Source organism: Neoarius graeffei, chromosome 10 (genome assembly GCF_027579695.1).
Source record: "Neoarius graeffei isolate fNeoGra1 chromosome 10, fNeoGra1.pri, whole genome shotgun sequence".
NCBI classification, from domain to species: Eukaryota; Metazoa; Chordata; class Actinopteri; order Siluriformes; family Ariidae; genus Neoarius; species Neoarius graeffei.
In genome coordinates, this window is record NC_083578.1 from 68,536,343 (window position 1) to 68,557,701 (window position 21,359).

The 21,359-nt window shown below is 39.6% G+C and overlaps 1 protein-coding gene across 1 annotated transcript in view; it reads right to left on the reverse strand.

Annotated features, from left to right (window-relative positions):
• prkar2aa (protein kinase, cAMP-dependent, regulatory, type II, alpha A) overlaps positions 1 to 21,359 on the reverse strand; it is a 49,692-nt gene that overhangs the window by 12,399 nt on the left and 15,934 nt on the right. Inside the window, exon 2 of the mRNA XM_060932166.1 lies at positions 5,045 to 5,080. Coding sequence (XP_060788149.1) covers positions 5,045 to 5,080 — 36 coding nt within the window. The remainder of the gene's footprint in view (positions 1 to 5,044; positions 5,081 to 21,359) is intronic.

The following is a 21,359-nucleotide window of genomic DNA, read 5'->3' on the forward strand; positions in this document are numbered from 1 at the left end:
CAATAAGAAAATTGTTCTATAGAATGTTTGAGGAGTTTCACGTAAATGCCTTAACTACACTTGTGGTCGTAACCAGCGGAAAGTGCCTGCGTTACCCACTGGCACAAAAATGGTTTACGTTATGTGATTTTGGATCGCGCTGGTATCTGCTTCTCTCATGCTGTTTGGAATTTGCTCCGCTTGTGTGAATTGGAATCTTCCCTGCTCAAGCTGCTCAGTAAATCGCACATGCTATCCATCAGCAACAACCAGACTAAAGAAAAACTGACTTTTTCATTTACAATTACGTTTTTTGACTTCCAAAGAAGGGGAAGAGGAAGAAAAAAAAAAAAATCCCACAAAAGCAGCCGATTAATTTCTGTTACGGACACAAGTACACGGAAGGTTGATGCCCTTAATCAGTTCAATATGCTAGGGGGGGAAAAAAAAGCACTATTACAAAGCTGAATGCACGAACTGGTTTCAGGCGCTCCACGTCATCATAGTAACAGCGACAATAACATGTAACGTGCAGACTAAGATTGCCTACAGCGTGAAAGCTTGCTGTTAATCTTTCCAGCACATCACAGTTCCTTTTAGCGATACAGTACATCATGTTCATGATTATTTATCCATCACTCACGGAACCTCCGTGTTCTTCATGCTTATTTGTTAAAACGGGTTTGGCGACGAATATTTCTGAATGGCCCGCCCAAGTACAGCCTGTGTGTAGCAAACACTGCAAACAACGAAGAAATTGTTGATACAATTAAGGTGTTAATATTCAAAATAAAAATGGTTACATTTAAACCTTATTTCTCCTAGTAATTTAATTTTTTTTTTAAATCATTAATGACTGAAATGAAACATTTTAATCATGATTCGGACTCCGTAAACGGGCTAAGTGCGAAAGCAGCTTAAGGCGTTCTTTAGATCATAAAGAATGAAACAAATCATTAACACCTATACTTGACAATAACATGGATTAAAGCAAAAAAAAAAAAAAAAATCTGACTGAAAAAAAAAAAAAAAAATCTGACTGAAAAAAAAAAAAGCTCCATGTCGTTGGCCCCTACCACGTCAGCGATGCGTCAAATTTTAAACGCCGTGTTGTCCATTATCTCCTAGGCCCCTACTTATAGTACATTTACATAATTTTAACAAATGACTAAAGCTAAGGCAAGACTTTACAATTGTCATTACTGGCTATAAATGATGAAACATCAAGTTTTCAGCACAAAGTGCAAATTTATTTCAACAATACTTTAGTAATGCACAACAGTGGTTAAGAGAAAAGTGCAAGTGGCATGCTAGCACTTTTTTGCCATTGCTTCCATAGACTATTTTTTATGGCAAACTACACGAAAGCGCACACCTGCCATTTTCATCTTTTTGCACTATGAACTAAATGGCTTGCCATTATCGCTCATTTAATTTAGCCCAGCCCATCTCCACTTATTCTTTACCGTTTTGTCGATGTCTGACACATCTGTGCCTTCATTTAAAAGAAGCGCGTCCATGCTGGCAAAACCGAAAGTAATTTGACGCGCTCTAGTGATGGAAATCGAAGGGCCTATGTCTGGTGAAATATGGCCTTATACGCAGTACTCGAGTTGAGGGGGGATGGCATCCCCCTTCTGAAATAAAAATCTCAAATCATCCCCCTTATAAAACGGCCATCCCCTCATCACATCCCTTGTGCCATTTTACCAATTAATGTGGAAATTAGCCTACTATTATTTTAACAAATATTACTACCATTTCAACATTAGAGGCTTTGCGCAGTGATAGCCTACATGTAGCCGGATAAAGACGCATCTTTATTTATTTGGTTGCACCTCTCATTCACACCTATACGGAGGTTTCAGTCACTGAAAACAGCTACTTTCGCAAACTCTGAGTAGAGTGGAGATTTCTGAAAACTCCATCTTCAGACACGCGTGTAAATCGGGAAAACGAAGCAACAGTGGGGGAGAGGGCACGCATGAATATAAGGAGTCATAGGTGTGAAATCTTTCACCGAATGCCAATTGTCCCGGTTCTTCATGAAATCGTACGTGCACGCACAAATTCATTAGGTTAACTTTCAAATAACTGTTCTTGTACACTTGCAACACCAGAGCCACTTTCCTGAATTTTGAGCTTCAGAGTATTGGCTTCTTTATCTATTTAATCAATGAATTTGTCACATACATTAAATTACTAATGTAAAACATTAGTAGCCTATTTAAGCAATAGCTGTTTTCTCCACTGTTTTCTGACCTTTTGTGCTTAGTGAATGAGACACTTCATTACACTCCACTGACTGACTTCCAATTCCAGACTTTTTTGAAAATGTAAAATATACTAGTGCATCTCAGAAAATTAGAATATTGTGAAAAAGTTCAATATTTTCCATCAGTTATTTAAGAAAGTGAAAATGTTATATATTATAGACTCATTACACAAACTAAAATGTTTCAAGCATTTTTCTATTTTAATCAGTATGGTATACAGTACAAAAACAAACATCTCAAAATATTAGAATATTTCATTTCAAGTTTGAGTAAAACAGTATGAACACAGTGTATCTCTCGGTCTACATCAGTACACACAACCACAATCATGGGGAAGACTGCTGACTTGACTGTTGTCCAGAAGATGATCACTGATGCCCTCCACAAGCAGGGTAAGCCACAAAAGGTCATTGCTGAAAAGGGTGGCTGGAAAAGGTGCACAAGCAACAGGGATGGCCGCAGTCTTGAGAGGATTGTCAAGAAAAGTTGATTCAAGAACTTTTGAGAGCTTCACAAGGAGTGGACTGAGGCTGGTGTCGGTGTATCAAGACCCATCACGAACAGACATCTTCAAGAAAGGGGATACAACTTTCACATTCCTAATATCAAGCTACTCCTGAGCCAGAGACAATGTCAGAAGTGTCTTATCTGGGCTAAGGACAGAAAGAAATGGACTGTTGCTCAGTGGTCCAAAGTCCTCTTTTCAGATGAAAGTACATTTTGCATTTAATTTGGAAATCACAATTCTACAGTCTGGAGGAAGAGTGGAGAGGCACAGAATCCAAGGTGTTTGAAGCCCAGTGTGAAGTTTCCACAGTCTGTGATGATTTGGGGTGCCATGCCATCTGCTGGTGTTGGTCCACTGTATTTTATCAAGTCCAAAGTCAACACAGCCATCTACCAGGAGATTTTAGAGCACTTCATGCTCCCATCTGCTGACGAGCTTTTTGGAGATGCTGATTTCCTTTTCCAGCAGGACTTGGCACCTACCCACAGTGTCAGACTACCAAATGGTTTGCTGACCATGATATTACTGTGTTTGATTGGCCAGCCAACTTGCCTGACCTGAACCCCATAGAGAATCTATGGGGTATTGTCAAGAGGAAGATGAGAAACACCCGACCCAAAAATACAGATACGCTGAAGGCCACTATCAAAGCAACCTGGGCTTCAATAACACCTCAGCAGTGCCACAGACTGATCACCTCCATGCCACACCGCATTGATACAGTAATTCATGGTAAAGGAGCCCCAACAAAGTATTGAGTGTATAAATGAATATACTTTTCAGAAGTTGGAAATTTCTGCATTGCAAATCCTTTTTTTGATTGATCTTGGGGAATATTCTAATAATTTGAGATACTGGATTTCTGGTTTTTATGAGCTATAAGCCATAATCATCAAAATTAAAACAAAAAAGGCTTTAAATATTTCAGTTTACATGTAATGAATATAGAATATATGAAAGTTTACCTTTTTGAATTAAATTATGAAAAAATAACTTTTTCATGGTATTCTAATTTTTTGAGATGCACTAGTAGGCCTACGAGATGTTTTTTTGGGACTTAATTCGCGTTGGTCCTTCACTATTAATTTTTGAGACTGACGAGGCACTAAATACTGTGGAATTATTTTCTCCTTACTATGAAGTTTGGTATCTTAAACAAGTGTCAGGAAATCTTGCAGCCCGACTCTGCAGCCTCCAATGTTTAAGTGAACTGCTGAAACCATAAATGTTTAAAGATTAAATCATAGGCTAATCAAGCCAAAGAAAAACATAGCCTTTCCAGAACGTTGTCTGCCGAAGCCTGTTTAACCTACAAAAGGCTTAATAGCCTTGCTGCGGCTTTAACAGGGCTGTTTAGATTTTTCACTTGATCACCTTTCAATAGGCAAATATCATTATTATTATTATTATTACTACTACAACAACAACAGGCCTAGTATTAGTAGTAGGCAAGTAGTTGCCTAGTAGTAGGACAGCCAAATTGTTTCATCAGTGGCTTACGCCTAGCCTCCCTGGGACTAGACAGTAGCGTAGGCTGTATTTATTTAGGCCTATCTAGCGCAACAACTTATTCCTTTACATATACTCAAACATAGCACAAGAAAGGGTTCAACAACAGGCAATCACAGCAGCTTGGTGAAGTTCTAAATCACATCGGTGTCAGACCTATGGGCCTACCCCCCCCCCTTTTTTTTTCCTCAGATCTGCATCAAATCTCATTGACCTTTAGTGCTCCCAGTTGATGGAAATCCGTCATAGCGACGGAAAACTTTAATCCATGCAATAATACAAGTGAGGTAGAGTTTTAAATGCAAGGTGTGCTACAGTGAAATCATGCCTCTTCTATAAAAACAGCCAAGGTTATTTGATTATATCAATCTTTTATGCAACAACGTTCATATTAGGCTATTCATCAGAATGTCTTTTTCTAGAGCCACTCTTTTTAAAGTGATAAACTTTGTTGGCTCACCCAAGTATAACAGCATGAAACACAGAGCTATAAAAATAGGTTATTTACTAAAAACCGTGTCTGTACAACTATGTAATGTAAACACGACATTCACAGGAAGTCTTTATGTAACAGTCTTTCCAGTAACAGAATATCCATCTGCTAGGCATATTCTGCTACAACTGTACTAGTATGCTACAAGAGAAAGCATACTAGAAGGGAGGGGCATAATTACCAAGATACACTCTTGGGAGGAAATGATAGAGCGAGACTCATGTCACATTCACACACTTTCTAGACTGCATGATTAGTGCAATGACGTCAAGAACTCACCCGACACTCTCCGGTTAAATCTGCTGGGGGGAGGTGCTGTGGAGAGAGAGAGAGAGAGAGAGAGAGAGAGAGTTAATTAAATTGAATTCTCTTAGCATTGCTAACACACACACACACACAGTCTCAGTTGTGGTGAATGTAAACATCTTCCACTCATCTCTGTGGTTACCAGGTAGGCGTGCTGAACTGCCTGCAAAGTCTGTTGAAACCCTGAATCCAAAAAAAAAATTTAAATAAAAATAAATAAAATATTAGCAGTGGGTGAGTGTGCAATATACTGTGCGCATGCACGCACACACACCACACACACAGGTGAATGCACCAACATGTCTGTGCCAGCCTTGAGATCTCGCCATCTTTCAATTTGTCCTTCCACTACACTGTATCCCTCGCTGAACTGTTATAGTCTATTAACTCCACAGTGTGAAAGTGAGCCTTAGGAATACTCGCCTAACCCTGAGAAAACACACACAGGCATGCCCAAGTTCTTGTGGGAGTACTGTGTTAAAAATCTACAGTGTACCTTTTTTCCTCCATCTTGATCAGAAAGACAAAACAGTAATTTATTTTTTATATATGTACTCTAACTTCTCAGAGAGAAGTTGAGCAAGATTACAAATGTATGTAAACAAGCTTAACTTCTATTTGGCTCTCAGTCTATTCTCTCAGGTTATAGGAATTCTTATGTAATGCAGGTGTGGAACATTTGGGGAAGGGCTGCATGATGACTAAAATGATAATTACCATTCTCCACATTCGCTGGATATGAGCAATCACACACTCCGATTGGCTACTCCACTACTAGGCTATCAGTTCATATACTCGGAGTAGAGAAAAACAAAATGGCGGAGCATGTTGCTGAATCAAACGAGGACAAAATACTCAAACAAAAATCACAAAAAAGTAAAAAAAAAAAAAGCAACAAAATTTGGAATAAAAGTAATTGATAATAAGAACAAACCCCCCCCCCAAGAATTATAGCATTTTTCACAAATTGCTACTGTCATTTCACCAATTTGTTTACAATCTAAATTGAAATGATTGTCAGACGTTTTGCATAAAGTTATTTATTTAATTTGTAAAAAATAAAAATGCTCCTTTTCTCAAAATCCAGTGAATGTGGATATAATAAAACAAACAGTTATTCCACTCAATCTCGTCGTACATAGCTTATGGCCAACTCGACGCTAGAGCACCTCGTCGGGTATCTGCTCATGCACGACTCCGTTTCGTGGAATAAATTAAATATTTGACTGAATATTTCAATGATCACAGTTTAATACAACAATGACGATGCATTTTTAAGAATCAATACAGAATGGCTTTTACTGTAGCTTAGAGGCAAATACAGTTAAAAAACTGAAATCTCTTATTTAATGGACTGATTAAAAAATAATAAAAAACAAAAACAAAATGACAACTACCAAGTTAACTTTTGCTAACCTCAACATTATTGTAGAACAAGTGATCATGCTCAAGACATGCAGCCCAACCTCAAGGAAGTTTAGCACATAAAATGACTGCTAAAATTTCTCAAGATGACTTGAATGCTTTTAGACTACGCGTCCATTATTTTTTTCACACTTTATCTTTGTGTCAAAAATAAATCAAGTTTTAGTTGGGTCCAGATTGTTGAACCTGTGGAAAAACCTGAGAGATCCAGCCATGTGTACACACAGATGTCACAAGATGAGATAAACATCACGTGCCTGATGTTACCATGATTAAAAAAAAAAAAAAAAAAAAAGACCTAGTCATCACCATAACACCCTTATCATCCGTTCACCTGACCAAAACCAGACAAATGCATAACACAAAGCAGGGTGTACAGACGCAAAAGGGCAGATATATAAAAACACACAAGATCCTTTTTTATGCAAATGAGACTTTAACGTACAGGACCAATCAAAAGTTTGGATACATTTACTCATTAATAGGGGTTTTCTGTATTTTGACTATTTTCTCCATTGTAAAACAATACTGAAGACACCAAAACTATGTGGTAAATAAACAAAATGTTTCATATTTAGGTTGTTCAAAGTAGCCACTGTTTAAGCTCTGTTTCGATGCGGCTTGACCAGCCATCAGATGCATTCCGAATGATACGCACATACCTCCATGATAAACCAGCTCATCTGATTCATACGCCTGGACCTGCAGCACATGAGGGCAAGTGTGTTCAGACCAAACGTTGTGATAACTTCAACTTGTTTTGAATAATACAGTGACCACTCTTTCAACACAGGGTACTCAATATAACCACAATCAGATTTATGTAAAATGATGCATGAGCCCTCAAATAATTCAAAACGTGTGTGGGGGGAGGTCTGGGAAAGCATGCCAATGTCATTGTGGTTGAACACTGTGGAAAACTGGGCGTGGGAAAATTGATGTGGAAATTTATTTTTAATTAGGTTTTCTAACCTTACCCAGCACAAAGAGCAGATGGGGTGAAGAGCAGGTTTCAGAAATGCAGCGATAAATGCAGTCAGCCTGCTTAAAGTTCTCAAACCTCAGTATTTTCTCACACCGTGAATATTTTGATCAACGTGTTCCATTATGTGCCGAAACAGAGAAAACTTATCACTTAAGTTTGAAATCAGATACCGTCTATCAGATTGTCCTGCAGTGTAGGAACGGAATCTTTAAATGCAATTTTCTCCCCTACACTTTTGGGTGTAACCAGATTTTAAGATACTAAAATCCTGCTTGTCACTGACATGCAAAAGAGAAACATTTCAGTTCAGGAAAGCCTGCAGTTTTCAGTGTGTGTGTGCGAGAGAGATATATCTATCTCTCTCGCACATGCACCACATCACTCTTGGGGGGGGGAATAATAAAATCTGAGACCACTACAAAATTATCAATTTCTCTGGTTTTACGATTTATAGGTACGTGTTTGTTGATGTTCCTCATTTTTGTTTTATCCCATGAACTACTGACATAATCCCCAAATTCCACATAAAAATCTCATCACTTAGAGCATTTAATTGCAGAAAATGATAACTGGTCAAAATAACAATTAAAAAAAAAAAGGAGGAAGTGTTTTCAGACCTTGAATTATGCCTCAAAATCAAGATCATATTCAATTTTAAACAATCTTTGAATTGAGGGCGAGTTCAGAAATCAATATTTGGTGGAATAAGCCTGAGATTTAATCATAGCTTTCATGCGTCTTGGCATGCTCTCCACCAGTCTTTCACATTGCTCTTGGGTAACTTTATGCCATTCCTGGGGCAAAAATTCAAATCAGTTCAGCTTTGTTTGATGGTTTGAGACCATCCATCTTCCTCTTGATCACACTGCAGAGGTTTTCAAATGGGGTTCAGGTCTGGAGATTGGGCTAGCAATGACTGGGTCTTTATCTTGTGGTCCTCCATCCACACCTTGATTGTCCTGCTGGAGAACCCAATCCACAGAGTTAGGAGCATTTGTCAGAGCAGAAGCAAGCAAGTTTTCTTCCAGGATAACCTTGTACATGGCTTGATTCATGTGTTTGTCACAAACAAAAATCTTCTCCATTCCAGCCTTAATGAAGCACCCTAGATCATCACCGATCCTCCACCAAATTTCTCAATGGGTGCAAGACACTATGGCTTGTAGGCCTCTCCAGGTCTCCGTCTAACCATTAGATAACCAGATGATAGGAAAAGCTGAAAATTGGACTTGTCAGAGAAGATGACCCAACTCCAGTCCTCTACGGTCCAATACTTATGGTCTTTGGCAAACCTCAGCCTGGCTCTTCTTTGCTTCTCATTGATGAAGGGCTTTTTTCTAGCTTTGCATGACTTGAACCCTGCCCGGAGGAGCCTGTTTCAAACCGTCCTTGCTGCACACTTAACCTCGGTTGCCATTTGCCATTTTTTTTGTAGTTCACGTTATGTTATCCTACGGTTGTTGAGTGACATTTGAAGGAGTGGACAATCATCCCGATCAGTGGAGAATTGTTTTCGCCATCTCCCAGTCTATAATTTTGTTATCCCCAATGTCTGCTGCTTGACTTTGTTCTTCTGAACTGCCACCTTTAAGATTTTGAGGACAGAAGCTATCTGATGCTCACTGCATCCCTCTGCCAGTAAAGCCAGAATTGAACCCTTCTTTTTCTCACTCAAAACTTTTCTTTTTAACTCTCTTAGCATTATGAATAGCCATTTTTGTATTCCAGTTAAATTTAATGTACAACTAGCACTGTTTCTGCTATCCAAACTGGTTTTATTGCATGAGGATAGTGATGACCACAGCAGTGATTTTTAGACTTTTCCTTGTTAAATAAGATTTGGCTCAGGTGATCATCTAAATCAGTACCTTATTAAGGAAAAGGAGTTGTGTTGGATTTCCCACACAGACACTGGAATGAAGTAGGTGCCATACATAGAGATGCTGATTTCAGGGAAAAAAAAACAAAAAAAAAACGGCGTGGCCTTTTCATTTTTTTCTGAGCGCTGTGTGTATATCAGGGTTTCACCTAGAAAAAAAAAAATGAAAGAGTAGTGGGTCCCCTGAGTGGGAACGGGGCAAGGTGTGAAGCTTGGGATCCCCCCAAGAAAATTTTGAAATACAGTGGCTCATTTTGTGGCTTCTGGTGACATCTAGAACTGATTACCACCAGTTAAACATGTTGGAGAAAAGGCTATATTTTACTTAAATTTTTGAAAGATCCCCCTTCCCACCCTAAAAAGAGGGAAGAAAATGAAAAAGTTACCCAATTGCATCTCACAAGCAGTGTACTGTTCCAAAGGAGACTGTCATTTATTTGGCATCAAAGTGAATAGTGATGCAACATGCCACAAGTTCATAATACTGATCATTAAATTTTGGCAATAGTACAGATTATTTTTGAAGGGGAAAAAAAAAAAACACCCTGAAGTGACGTGAACAATAAAATGAACTTCAACATCAGATGACTGGGCATTTAGCAAAATTTGCAGCTGCAGAACCAGTCAGAAAACGTCTTCAGCCAATATGGACCAACACTAGATTTACGTTTTTTGCTTCCCCCCCGTTCTGATGAGCTTTCTCTGCGTTTTCTGCCAACTCCCTGGACACCACCATCGCTGGCATTGGCAGCACGACTCTCACCATCAGACTTGAGCTGGCCAGCAACATGCAGCAAACCGGCCATCACAGTCTCACAACTATGGTCTTCCACTGTTGCAGAGTTGTTTTCTGCAGTTTTCTTTGTGGAAAAACTCCATAATTTGGCTGCAACCTGCCGGTGTTTTGCTCACTCAAACTCTGCTTGAAGGCTCTGCCATCTTTGCATAACTTGCCTATGAATATTAATTGCTGATTAACTGTTGATTCTAGCCTTGTACTGTAGGCCTAAATTGTAAGTGGTGCGACAGCAGCTTAAAAGGGTAGCGACATGTCCTTATGCACATTAGTCAATAAATAAAGTGTTGCTGCTACGCCGTGATGCTTTTGGGGAACCTTTTTAATGTGTGCGTACGTGCGTGCAATGTATATTTTATATATCTCACACAAACACCTGCTCATTCCATAGGTTTTTTTGTTTATTTTCTACACTGTAGAACAATATTGAAGACATCAAAAACAATGAACTAACATACAGAACATATGTTCATATGGAATTATGTGGTAAACAGAAAAGTTTACCTTGAGGCTTTGCACAGTATTGGCATCATCTTAACCAGCTTCATGAGTTAGTCACCTGGAATGCTTTTCAGTTCACAAGTGTGTCTCATCAAAAGTTAACTAGTGCAATTTCTTGCCTTCATGCATTTGAGATCAAATAGTAAATAGCCCTATTCCACAACTCTAATTCATTATGTCAAGAACCACTCAACTAAGTAAAGAGAAATGACAGTCCATTATTAAAAGGTACACTGCCTTTCAGATTTTTCAAGTGTAGATCATAAAAATAACTGTATCTGATACCCAATTATTTTTGTTTAGGGGACCAAAAGCTACTGAATTAGAACCACAGACTTCCAATTTTATGGAGGTAAGTAAGTAAGTAAATAAATACTTCAGGGTCACGTGGCCCCAACTTCTCCACTATTTTTTCCTGCTTCACCATGACCCAATTCAAGATACTACGTCATGCCTCACGTGGTGAGCTTTCCCTGTTTGCACAAGGCATTGTGGGATACAAATTTGAAACAGGAAAGGAAAATGGAGGTAATGAATGAAACGTGAAAGACCGACTACAATAACGGAAAGCGAGAAGATGTTATGTTGCGAAGGAAAGGAACCCCAGGACCAAACTAATAAATATCGGCGGTCAGCGAGCACCTCGGTGTGATCAGCTGTTCGTTTAGCGACAGAATGATGCAACAGTCAGTGCATAGTCAAAGGTAAACCTGCCCATGCACACACGGACTTCCTCCGTCTGCTTGACTGCACGAAGCAAACAATTTCATGCACATTATTTGCTCAGGAATCCCCTCAAATTAAATAACTTCCCAGCCACAGAATGGCCTGATATTTTGTGAGCTATTACAGAAATAAACATAGCACAATGACCAAATTTCAGCGGGAACTAAATTCCACCGATTTTATGAAATTGAAAGGCTGTCTAGCTTTAAGACACTTCCATGTCTTAATTAATAAAAATAAAGAAAAAAAAACCCCACTGAATTAGAAGGTGTCCAAACTTTCGACTGGTACTATATATTCTCACTTGAACTGGACAGAAAACACTTTATGGTGAAATGTTTTTGAACACTTGACCATCACATGCATATGTGGTTCTTCCCCAAACTGTTGCCAAAGCTGGAAGCACACAATTGTCTTGAATGTCTCCTGATGCTGCAGTATTACAATTTCCCTTCACTGGAACTAAGAGGCCCAAACCTGTTCCAGGATGACAATGTTTGTACACAAATTCAGCTCCATGAAGACATGGCGTTTTAATGTAGGAACGGAAGAACCCGATTGTCCTACACAGAACCCTGACCTCAACCACACTGAAGACCTTTGGGATGAACTAGAACAGCGACAGCACCCCATGCCTCTTCACGGTCATCAGTGCCTGACCTCACTATTGCTCTTGCGGCTGAATGGACAAATCCCTACAGCCAAGCTCCAAAATCCAGTGCCAAAGAAGTAAACAGCAAAAAAGGGACTAAATCCTTCTTTGGATGTTCAAAACAAACATGGTTTGATGGTCGGGTGTCCACAGCGTTAATGATTTTTGCTTTCTCGGACCCTTTACAAACACAGCCGAAAACACCTACTGCTTTTTGACAAATTCAAGGTACAGGATGACGGCTTGTGTCTGTCCAGGTGAACATAGCTGTGGTTTTACAAGCATATATTTAAAATTACTGCTGCATGCTGTAGTATTTAGTAGTTTGTATATATCCAGAGAAGTTTCAATACTTCTGATAACTGCAAAATGATTGAATCTCTCAAATAATTTTGAATTATGAGTTCATCTCCATCGATCTTCACTGCAAGCTCAACAAACAGAAAGAAACACCTAATCATGTGAACACACAGACTGGCTAAATTGATCGTAACAACAAGAAGGGCCCAATCCTCAATTGTTCCTTGGTCTATGGCCCACCTTTTCTCAAAATTTAATCAAAATCCATTCACCAGGGATGTGAGTGACAAATTTAAAAAAAAAGAGGAAAATTTTTAGGCTCAACAGACGACCCCAAAGGGGTCGTCACGACAACGAAGTTGTTGTGGGGAGGGTATGGGAGGGTGTGCCCTCCCATTGGTGGGGGTCTGGGGGGTCTCCCCCACGAAAATTTTTGTAAAAAGGACTTAAAATGGTGACATTTTAAGCACATAAAATGTAAAATTTCTAAATTAGCACATTTCAGTTTAAAAAATGTTTTGGTCAAATTTCATGGTGCTTTAGTGATACACGTTTCAGAACTTTACAAAAAAATTTTGAAAATGAGAAAAAAGTGTCATGTTTCAGGTTTGGGGTGCCGTGTCTGGCCTTAAGTCTGAAAAATGTTACCATTGATACCAAACTACCACCACTACAAATGTCATGTTAGGCCATATGAAAATAATTTCTTGTTTCTCATCACTATTTTTCCTCAAAATGGGTAGGACGGGCTTATTTTATTTTTATTTTATTTTGTTTTATTTTTCTGCTATGTGGGGGATAAAACACGAAAAATTGGAATGGTTGGAGCAGACTCTGGTTTCAGAGGCATGCCGCTAAATTACCAGTGTAAAAAAAAAAAAATGTTTATGGTGGGTCAATTTTTTTTGGTTCGGGCTGTAATGATTATGAGGAACAAGAATATAATTTTATGTGGCCTTACATAACTAGCAATAAAATTTAAACCCTGCCACCAGTTCATAGTACATGTACTTACTCTCTTCAATCAGACCTAACACCTGAAAAATTAATGGCTAAATAAAATTCCACACTTTCTGTGAAGTTTATACTTGCAATATAATTTCAGATTAAACCTAATCATTGTTCAAATGTATCTGTAAATATTAAATGTGCTAGTGATAAATTAGATTGGAATTATCACATTATTTTCAGAGAACTAAAAATTTCATTCAAAAAGTAACAGTGAAGGTAATGTTTTTAATACGCAGGATAAAACATTATTATTATTATTATTGATGCCTACCTGGCAATGCATAGTTAGTCTTCTGAATCTCAACTCGACTCCTGTGTTTTTCGCTTTTCACGTGTCCACTGAGAGTCACAAATCCACGCCGTCCGTAGTTCAGTTCACAGCAACACAATTTGCAACGTGCGATTCCTTTCTTGTTGAGTTTTTCAAAAACCAAACTAAAAACACTTCCATTGGGAGCTTTGCGCTCTAACCAGTCCCAACGCCACTTATTTTCAATGCCAGAATCTATTTTCGTGACATCGGACTTCACAGACAATGCCGCCATTTTCATTCATACTCGTAGCAGTGCATGTACAATAGCGACTCCTCTCCACACAGCGATAATGATCAGATCGCTGTAAGGAGCTTTCGTCACTTCCGCTTAATAAAATCCGGAAAAGTTTCGCGCCAGACTTTACCGAATATATATTTTTTTTAAATTTTAGAAAACGCGGAAAACGATTTTTTACACGGAAAGGCAATTTGAAAAACGCGGATTTCCGCGGAAACGCAGAGATTTCACATCCGTGATTCACTACTTTGAGTTACATCAGGAACAGGCAAGCAAAATAGATATAAAAACAACCACCTCCAACAAAGTTGGTGAAGGTAATAAAAATTACCCCCAGTATAAAGCCTCACTAAATATTTCAGTCTGCCAACATATTGTGATTGAAGTCTTCTCCAAAACACATCTATAATCCAGTAATGAGGTCGCATTACTTCTGTATCCGGAAGGAAAGGAAACTTCTGGAAACATCCTGTAGCAAGTCATGACCACACAGATCCAAGTTATATCAGCGACAAGGCATGCAAACAGACACATGAAAAGTGAACATGGTGCAAACTGGGCTTAAATCTGACCCGACAGGGATGCAATAGAACAATAATTTTTGGTTCCCTAAAGAGTTTGCCATCTTTAGCAGCAATGGACAAATCCTAAATTCATTAGCTATGCCACCAGGCACACAAAAGCTCTAACGTGCTGCCCAGGTCTGTGTTTTTATTGCTCAGAAAGCTAGTTGATAAGGCTAAAAAGTAGTAACTAGCTAAGGGCAAACTAGCTAGTTCAGTACATTAATACAGACTAAGGGGAAGAAAGAGTTTAAGATCATGATCCTCTTGCTGTATCATGTTCCGTCTGCGGCTTCGACAAAAAGTCAGCAAGTCGTTGGCCAACATTGTGGCTCGGAGCTGACATGTCCTCTCCAGCATGCAAAATATATTACTCAAGTCTGCCTAGCATCTTCATTTTCTCTTGATGTTTTAACTACTACTAAAAAAAAAAAAAGTGTGACTTAAAAGGTCATAGGCAACGGTTTTAATTTTATGCACATTTGAAACTTTATATGTTAAAAAAACCTCTGTAATTTTCTTCTGGTCCCAAGAAGTATTGTTAAGTAATAATTAAAATAAGTTAGCGCAGACCATGGCAAATTTCTGTTCGGCTATTTTTGTGACCACTCGGCACGTGACGTCATTCAAGACAAACAAACCACTTGAGTCCACTTCCGTTTACTTACATTGCCGTTCGGCTTGAGTACAGACGTGCGTTCAAGAATTTCCAAAGAAAAACCCCATGCCTTATTGTTGTGCAGTGAACTGTAACAACGGGACCAGTTCAGGAAAAAAAGTTTGTACCTTTTACCAACAGAGGAGAAGAGGCAGAGAGAGTGGATCGGCTTTTTCCGGAAGAGGCGGAGCGAGTGGGTTGGCTTTTTCTGAAAAAGGAGAAGAGGCGGAGCAAGTGGGTTGGCTTTTTCCCCAAAGAGATGAGGTGGAGAGTGCATTGTGCACGTGAAACAAAATCAAGCAAAGAAGAAATGGACCAGCAACGCTCAAGCAAAAAGGAGAAGATTGGAGGCAAATATTTTTACTTTTGCTTGCAACTGACAAGGTCAAGAATCCTGAGGGATCCTGTACAATCATTGTGGAACTGAGACAAAGGGATATTTCTTTGCTTAGAGTAGGCTATAAATAGTATAATGCCACGGATGGCAGGCTAATGTGGCCTACCAGTGCACTGTCAAGTAATCGTTACCTACTAGGGAGGGCAGTTTAATTATTCTTCAGAAGGGCTCTTATTTAGCATTACAATGAAAGTAGGAATTTATCATAACTACCAGGATAAATCGTTTGGGCGTGAGTCTTGTTGAGGTCCGGGGTCACTGTGATCAGAGTCAGCCGAGTCGCTGTCCGATTCCGAGGCCGCACGGTCAAACCGGTGAGCCACGTTCACCGATTGCTTCGCAACGGCCATAGGTTCATACATATATGGTTTCACTTCTCGATATTTAATTTGGAGAGTTCCTACTTCAAAATCTCTATCACTTTCAGATATTTTACACAACCTCTCACGACCAAAGTCCGTACACGTGTGCTCGGTTTGCAAGTAAACACAGAACTGCTCCCAGTCCGTTTGCCTTACATGACGTCATGACGACTGTCCCCTGGCGGTGAAAGTGCGCATACGTGAGATGTAAACAAACCTTCAGAAATTGGGCAAAATAGTATATTTTAACCGTTTTATTCAATTTTAGGGTGCAAATTAGACGCTAGGAAGATTGAATTTGCTTTTTGGGTTGTTCTTCTAGACAATAAAGTTGATGTTCTACATTTCACCTCCGACCGTTGCCTATGACCTTTAAATGTTAATGTCCGTCAAGCCAACAAGGCAACTTGAATTTGAATGACCGCATATAATTAGTAACGAAGGGAATTGGTATGCTTTCCGTTGAACTTTATTTTGCTTAGTTACGTCAGTGTTTCCACATACCTGTGAATTCCTGATTCTGAAAAGTCATCCATCATTCATGTGTGTTAATTAAGCCACCTAGAACCTACCATACCATCAAATGACTCCACTTGCAAAAGAACAGATGTGGGATTCAGAAGCTTTCTATATTAGATCACCCCACTATAAAGCGCATTAAGTTTTAAACATGCATACAAAATGAAAACTTGTTTTGGATAAGTCAACGAGGAGTAGATTTTGTTGTTTTCTTGTTCTGGTTCTTGTCCACTGGGTTACTCCGAATAAAAATCCAATAGCTTGGACATGAAACCTGCTCGTCTCAGCTGCCCAGGCTACAGATTTATCCACCTCAGTTTAGTCCATTATTCTGTAGCCATTGTTGGTTGTACAATAAATCGAACAACCATTTTCCACCACAAGGCTAATTTAACATTTTTATTTGGTGGAAAAAGCATCTTAGTTCTCTGTGGCACCATCAATCAAAACATTCTTGTGGGGGGGAGGCATTCAAACGATCTTTTCTACCACTTATTTAAGTGTGAGGGTCTTAATGATTTTGAAGGGAAAACCCGCTTTAGCAGTGAAAAGCCACATGACACTGTCTGGACATCTTTAACAGTTAAACTGGAATGAAGTAAACAATGATAGTTTCAGAGCAGAAAACCAATATTCCTTTTCTTTCACCAGTATGTGAACATTTTACAATCTGCTACTTGAATGTCATATCAAAAGCACAAAGTACACTGGAGTGTACAAGTGCAGACTGAGAAAGAACCTGTTTGTGCGCGAGAGTCCATCACTATAATAGAGAACAGGTCTTAAACTCACTCCTCCCTCACCCACAATGCAATGCTCAGTTTCACAGTGAATGTGGGTCTAATGTATGTGTGTTTGCACAAGGGAGAGCGAGAAAGGAGAAAAAAAAACCAAACAAGTGTACGTCATGAGAGACAGAAATCAAAACCACAACCGGGGGACTAGACATTAGTTTTCTTTCTTTCTCACACACACCAGAATTCAAAGCAAGTCTCTCTCTCTCACACACAGCTGAAAGAAGTGTACACCTTTATAGCCTCTTCTTGTAGAACATTTGCCACTGTGTTCTTGTGTCAAACTCGGTGTGTATTTTCATTTAAAAGCATGTGCTTTGATTACAACACACAATTTTAACATATAAAATGTAGAAACACGAGTTCCATGATCATCTTATTTCTAGACTCTAAAGTATTTAGGAAATCAAGTGTTTTTGGAAACTGGAATCATTTTGCTTACAAAAGGTTCTACTTTTCCACTGGATTTGGTTTTTCTCACAGTCCTCCTTTTTCCTGCAATCAATCCTGAGGTCCCCATGTCCTCTTTCTCTCCCTCATGGACTTCCCCAGCCATGCTGTCACACACTGCAGCCCTCCATCATTCCCTCCCCCTTTTCTCCTTCTTTACTGCGTATTAGATCCATAAAAGGCAGCGTCGCCCTGTAGCATGCTGGTGAATTTAACTCTTTACTGACCAGTAGCAGTCGTCTGATTATACCCAAGGGTGGGCGAGGACAAAAATGATGTTGCAGTAAAACAAGGCCATATAAGACCAACAACATGTAGTGGGACAAGCTTAAAGATTTCACTAACCACAGTGGTACAATTTGGGACAGAAAGTGGATCTCCGAACTGAATAAGGGCATCGGTATAAACAGCTCTTAATGCATGTGTTCAAGGCAAGGTCAGTTCATCTAAATGCTATCTTGTGTGATTAAACAAGGCCACCATTTGTCTACTTTATCTACTCTCTGATTGGACAAGACAAGGTTACAGCACATCTGTGTCTACATGCAACATTTCCTGCTTGAGTTCCTCAAGGACAGGCAGATTCAGTAATTTTTCGTAATTAAATTTTATGCAATGCATCTGACCAATGCTGTGTGAGAACAACCACCTCATGCTTTAGTGTAAAAGTAAATGCCCTCCCTTTGACTAGGTCCAGGTAGCTTTTCAAACACCGCTCCAGGTTTAGACTGTATCCTTAACCGCTCTGTCCAGCCTTTCCTTCAGTCCCAATGAGCTGCATGCACTAATCAGATTGTTAAAGACGTCAGAAACAAACCAACAAGGGTGTTGCACGCATGTGTGTCGGTAAGGGGTTAAAGGATTTAGAATAAAAAGGAGCAGAATCTAGACAGAAAAAGACTTCTCAACTAACTGTGTGAGGACCTAAAAAACAGGTTTATGCAACTGAATGAGATATGGATGTACAAAATCAAGTTAAATTTTGTGAATAACTAGCTCTATGAAGTTTCAATATCAATCAGGGTGGAAAAATCAATAGCTTAGGGACCTGGGGCATGCAAATTCCGTGTCATCTTTAATTTATAGTTGCCTAGTGGACACGTAGGTTCAACATCATTTCAGCTGAGCTACGATCAGGGTGACAGCAGAATGGTTTTTAATTAGGTGGATTAATGAACATGAATGGATGATGGACGATCTTTTCAGAATGAGGAACACGCATGTATGTGGCAACACTGATGAAACAGTCCAAAAACTCTCCTAGCAAAACACACACACACACACACACACATTATTAAAAACATAGAGAAAATGAACACACTTGCCAGGCAGCTTTTACGTGCGACACAACGAGAGGACATGACACTCATCAACACGATGAGCTACACAATTATAAATCTGATCAATTCCTTTTATCAGGCCTACGTTTAAGTCTCAAATGAGAAGTTGCAAATTAATTTTCTAACAGCAGCTCTGACACTAGGTTCTGGCTGTAACATATCAAGTTTGTATTAATACACTAGTTCCAAGATGTTATAGTTTCTATAGTAACTGCTAATTTATAGGGACTTGTATAGCAAAGGCTCATGGATTCTATGCCTACGAATAAACAGATTAAAGGGCTGATGACACGAACATGACTCTATGCAATTTCTTAAATAAACTATACAACATGGCAAACATGTTAGATTTCTGTTATAATTACGTGAAAAGAAGCTGTTGTTACGCGAATATCCAACTTTTAATTGCACAGCGCAAGAAAACTGGGTCCATGGCTCGCGGCCATGTTGTGACGTCAGCGGAAGAACACGCTGCGGTTCACTGGCTGTTCTACTCTGGTTCTACTCAATGGAAATGGCGCATGAAGACGCTGGTGAACTCTCTAGTGCTAGCTCTTCCTCTTCTGGGAGTCTAGAATTGTGTTGATCTCTTCTGAATAGAATCTATGATAGCCTACCCTCTTTACCCTTTGCCTCTCGTTGCTAGGCGGCAGTTACATGAAAGCCGCAAGCTTTCACAAGCAAATACATGACTGATATCACGCCGACTTTATGATTACATTTATGATTATCATGTAGAATCTATAGCTCTACGTACCTTTATCTTATGTCATTTCACAACACATGTTCTGACAGGAGGACTGTCTTTGGATCCGGCATAGCTACTAGTAGAACCCCTCCGGAATACTGGCAGTGTTGCCAGATTGGGATTTTTCCCGCCCAGTTGGGCGGTTTCAAGTGCATTTTGGTGGGTTTTGAACATATTTTGGGCTGGAAAACTTCAGCAGTATCTGAACACCGGGTAATTGTGTTGTGCAGCTGAGTCCAATGGCGCCATCTACCAAGTTTGGGAGAAATGGGTCAAAAATTGAGGGATGAGAAGCATTTTAAGTGATTTTCACAAAATGCAAAATTGCGGGAAAACTTTCCGGTGTTGAAAATTTTGTCAGAGGGTGCGCTGGACTCGTCCTGGCCCAAGGAGTCGAGGGATACCAAGTTTTCGAAAATCGGACCAACGGTTCAGATGTTACAAGCAGAAACGTACCGGCGACCTGCACCCGCGAGTTTGAGCAGTTGGTGGCGCTGGAGAGTTTAAGGCGGTGACCTGAAACTTGCTGAGATGAACCTTGAATGTGTGAAGAATCAGTGTGCAAAATTTCACGACATTAAGGGGTTGCTATGGAGACGCAGAGGGGGGACGTGTGCAGTTTTCCAAAAACTCCATAGAAATGAATGGGAAATTTACCTGAGACTTTAACAGATACTGCTGACGTTTTCCAGCCCAAAATATGTTCAAAACCCACCAAAATGCACTTGAAATCGCCCAACTGGGAGGGAAAAATCCCAATCTGGCAACACTGTGTAGGCACTGCTGATGGTAGCAGCACACGTTTGTGCTGAACTGAACACCCAAGAGATTCTTTTAAGCTGGGAAGGGTGTCAAAACAATCCAAATCGAAGTGTTCAGAGCACAGGACGGATGTTGGTGAGGGCTCCCACTTGTCACGAGTGCGCCTGACTTGCTTCACCCACTTCGCATGCAGCTCGGGATCTCTGGGAAACTTGAATAAACTTACCCCATCCTTGTGGGTTTTGGAGCAAAAGCCGGCAACACAATGCGAAGGCATAATAACTATATATAATAATGTATAATAATGTATAATAAAAATACTAATAATGACAAACTGAACACCTGTCGCATCAACAACAAACTGGTAAGTGAGGAGGAAGGTTCTTTCGCTGACGTCATATAGCTCCTCCTCCTCATTCGTCTCCTGGGTGCTGCAGCCCTGTCAAATTTGCCCAAATAGCCGCGTTTATCATAACTTGTAAAATAGGCGCCTTCGTGAATTAATATATGGATCATCGGGAATTACTTTTTATGTTATAAAACATCGCCAAAGATGTCAAAAACGTGTCATCAGTACTTTAAGAAAATGTGCTTTTATTGAACAAAAACAAACAACAAAAAAAAAACAACTTATGATTGCTGATCTAGTGAAGTTTTATGTTTATTTAGCATTGATGGAAGGAGTTTTCAGTATCGGGAGCTTTGCAGCAGTCATTCTTCAGGACAGAAGAACTTGAGCTTTGCAGGTTCTTGGCCACATGATAAACTACATATTTTTCTCTTAACTTCAAATCAGAGGGGGAAAATAGGCTGGGGAATTAATGACTGACCATCTATAGCAGCTCTAATGTAAGTGCCGACAGGAACTA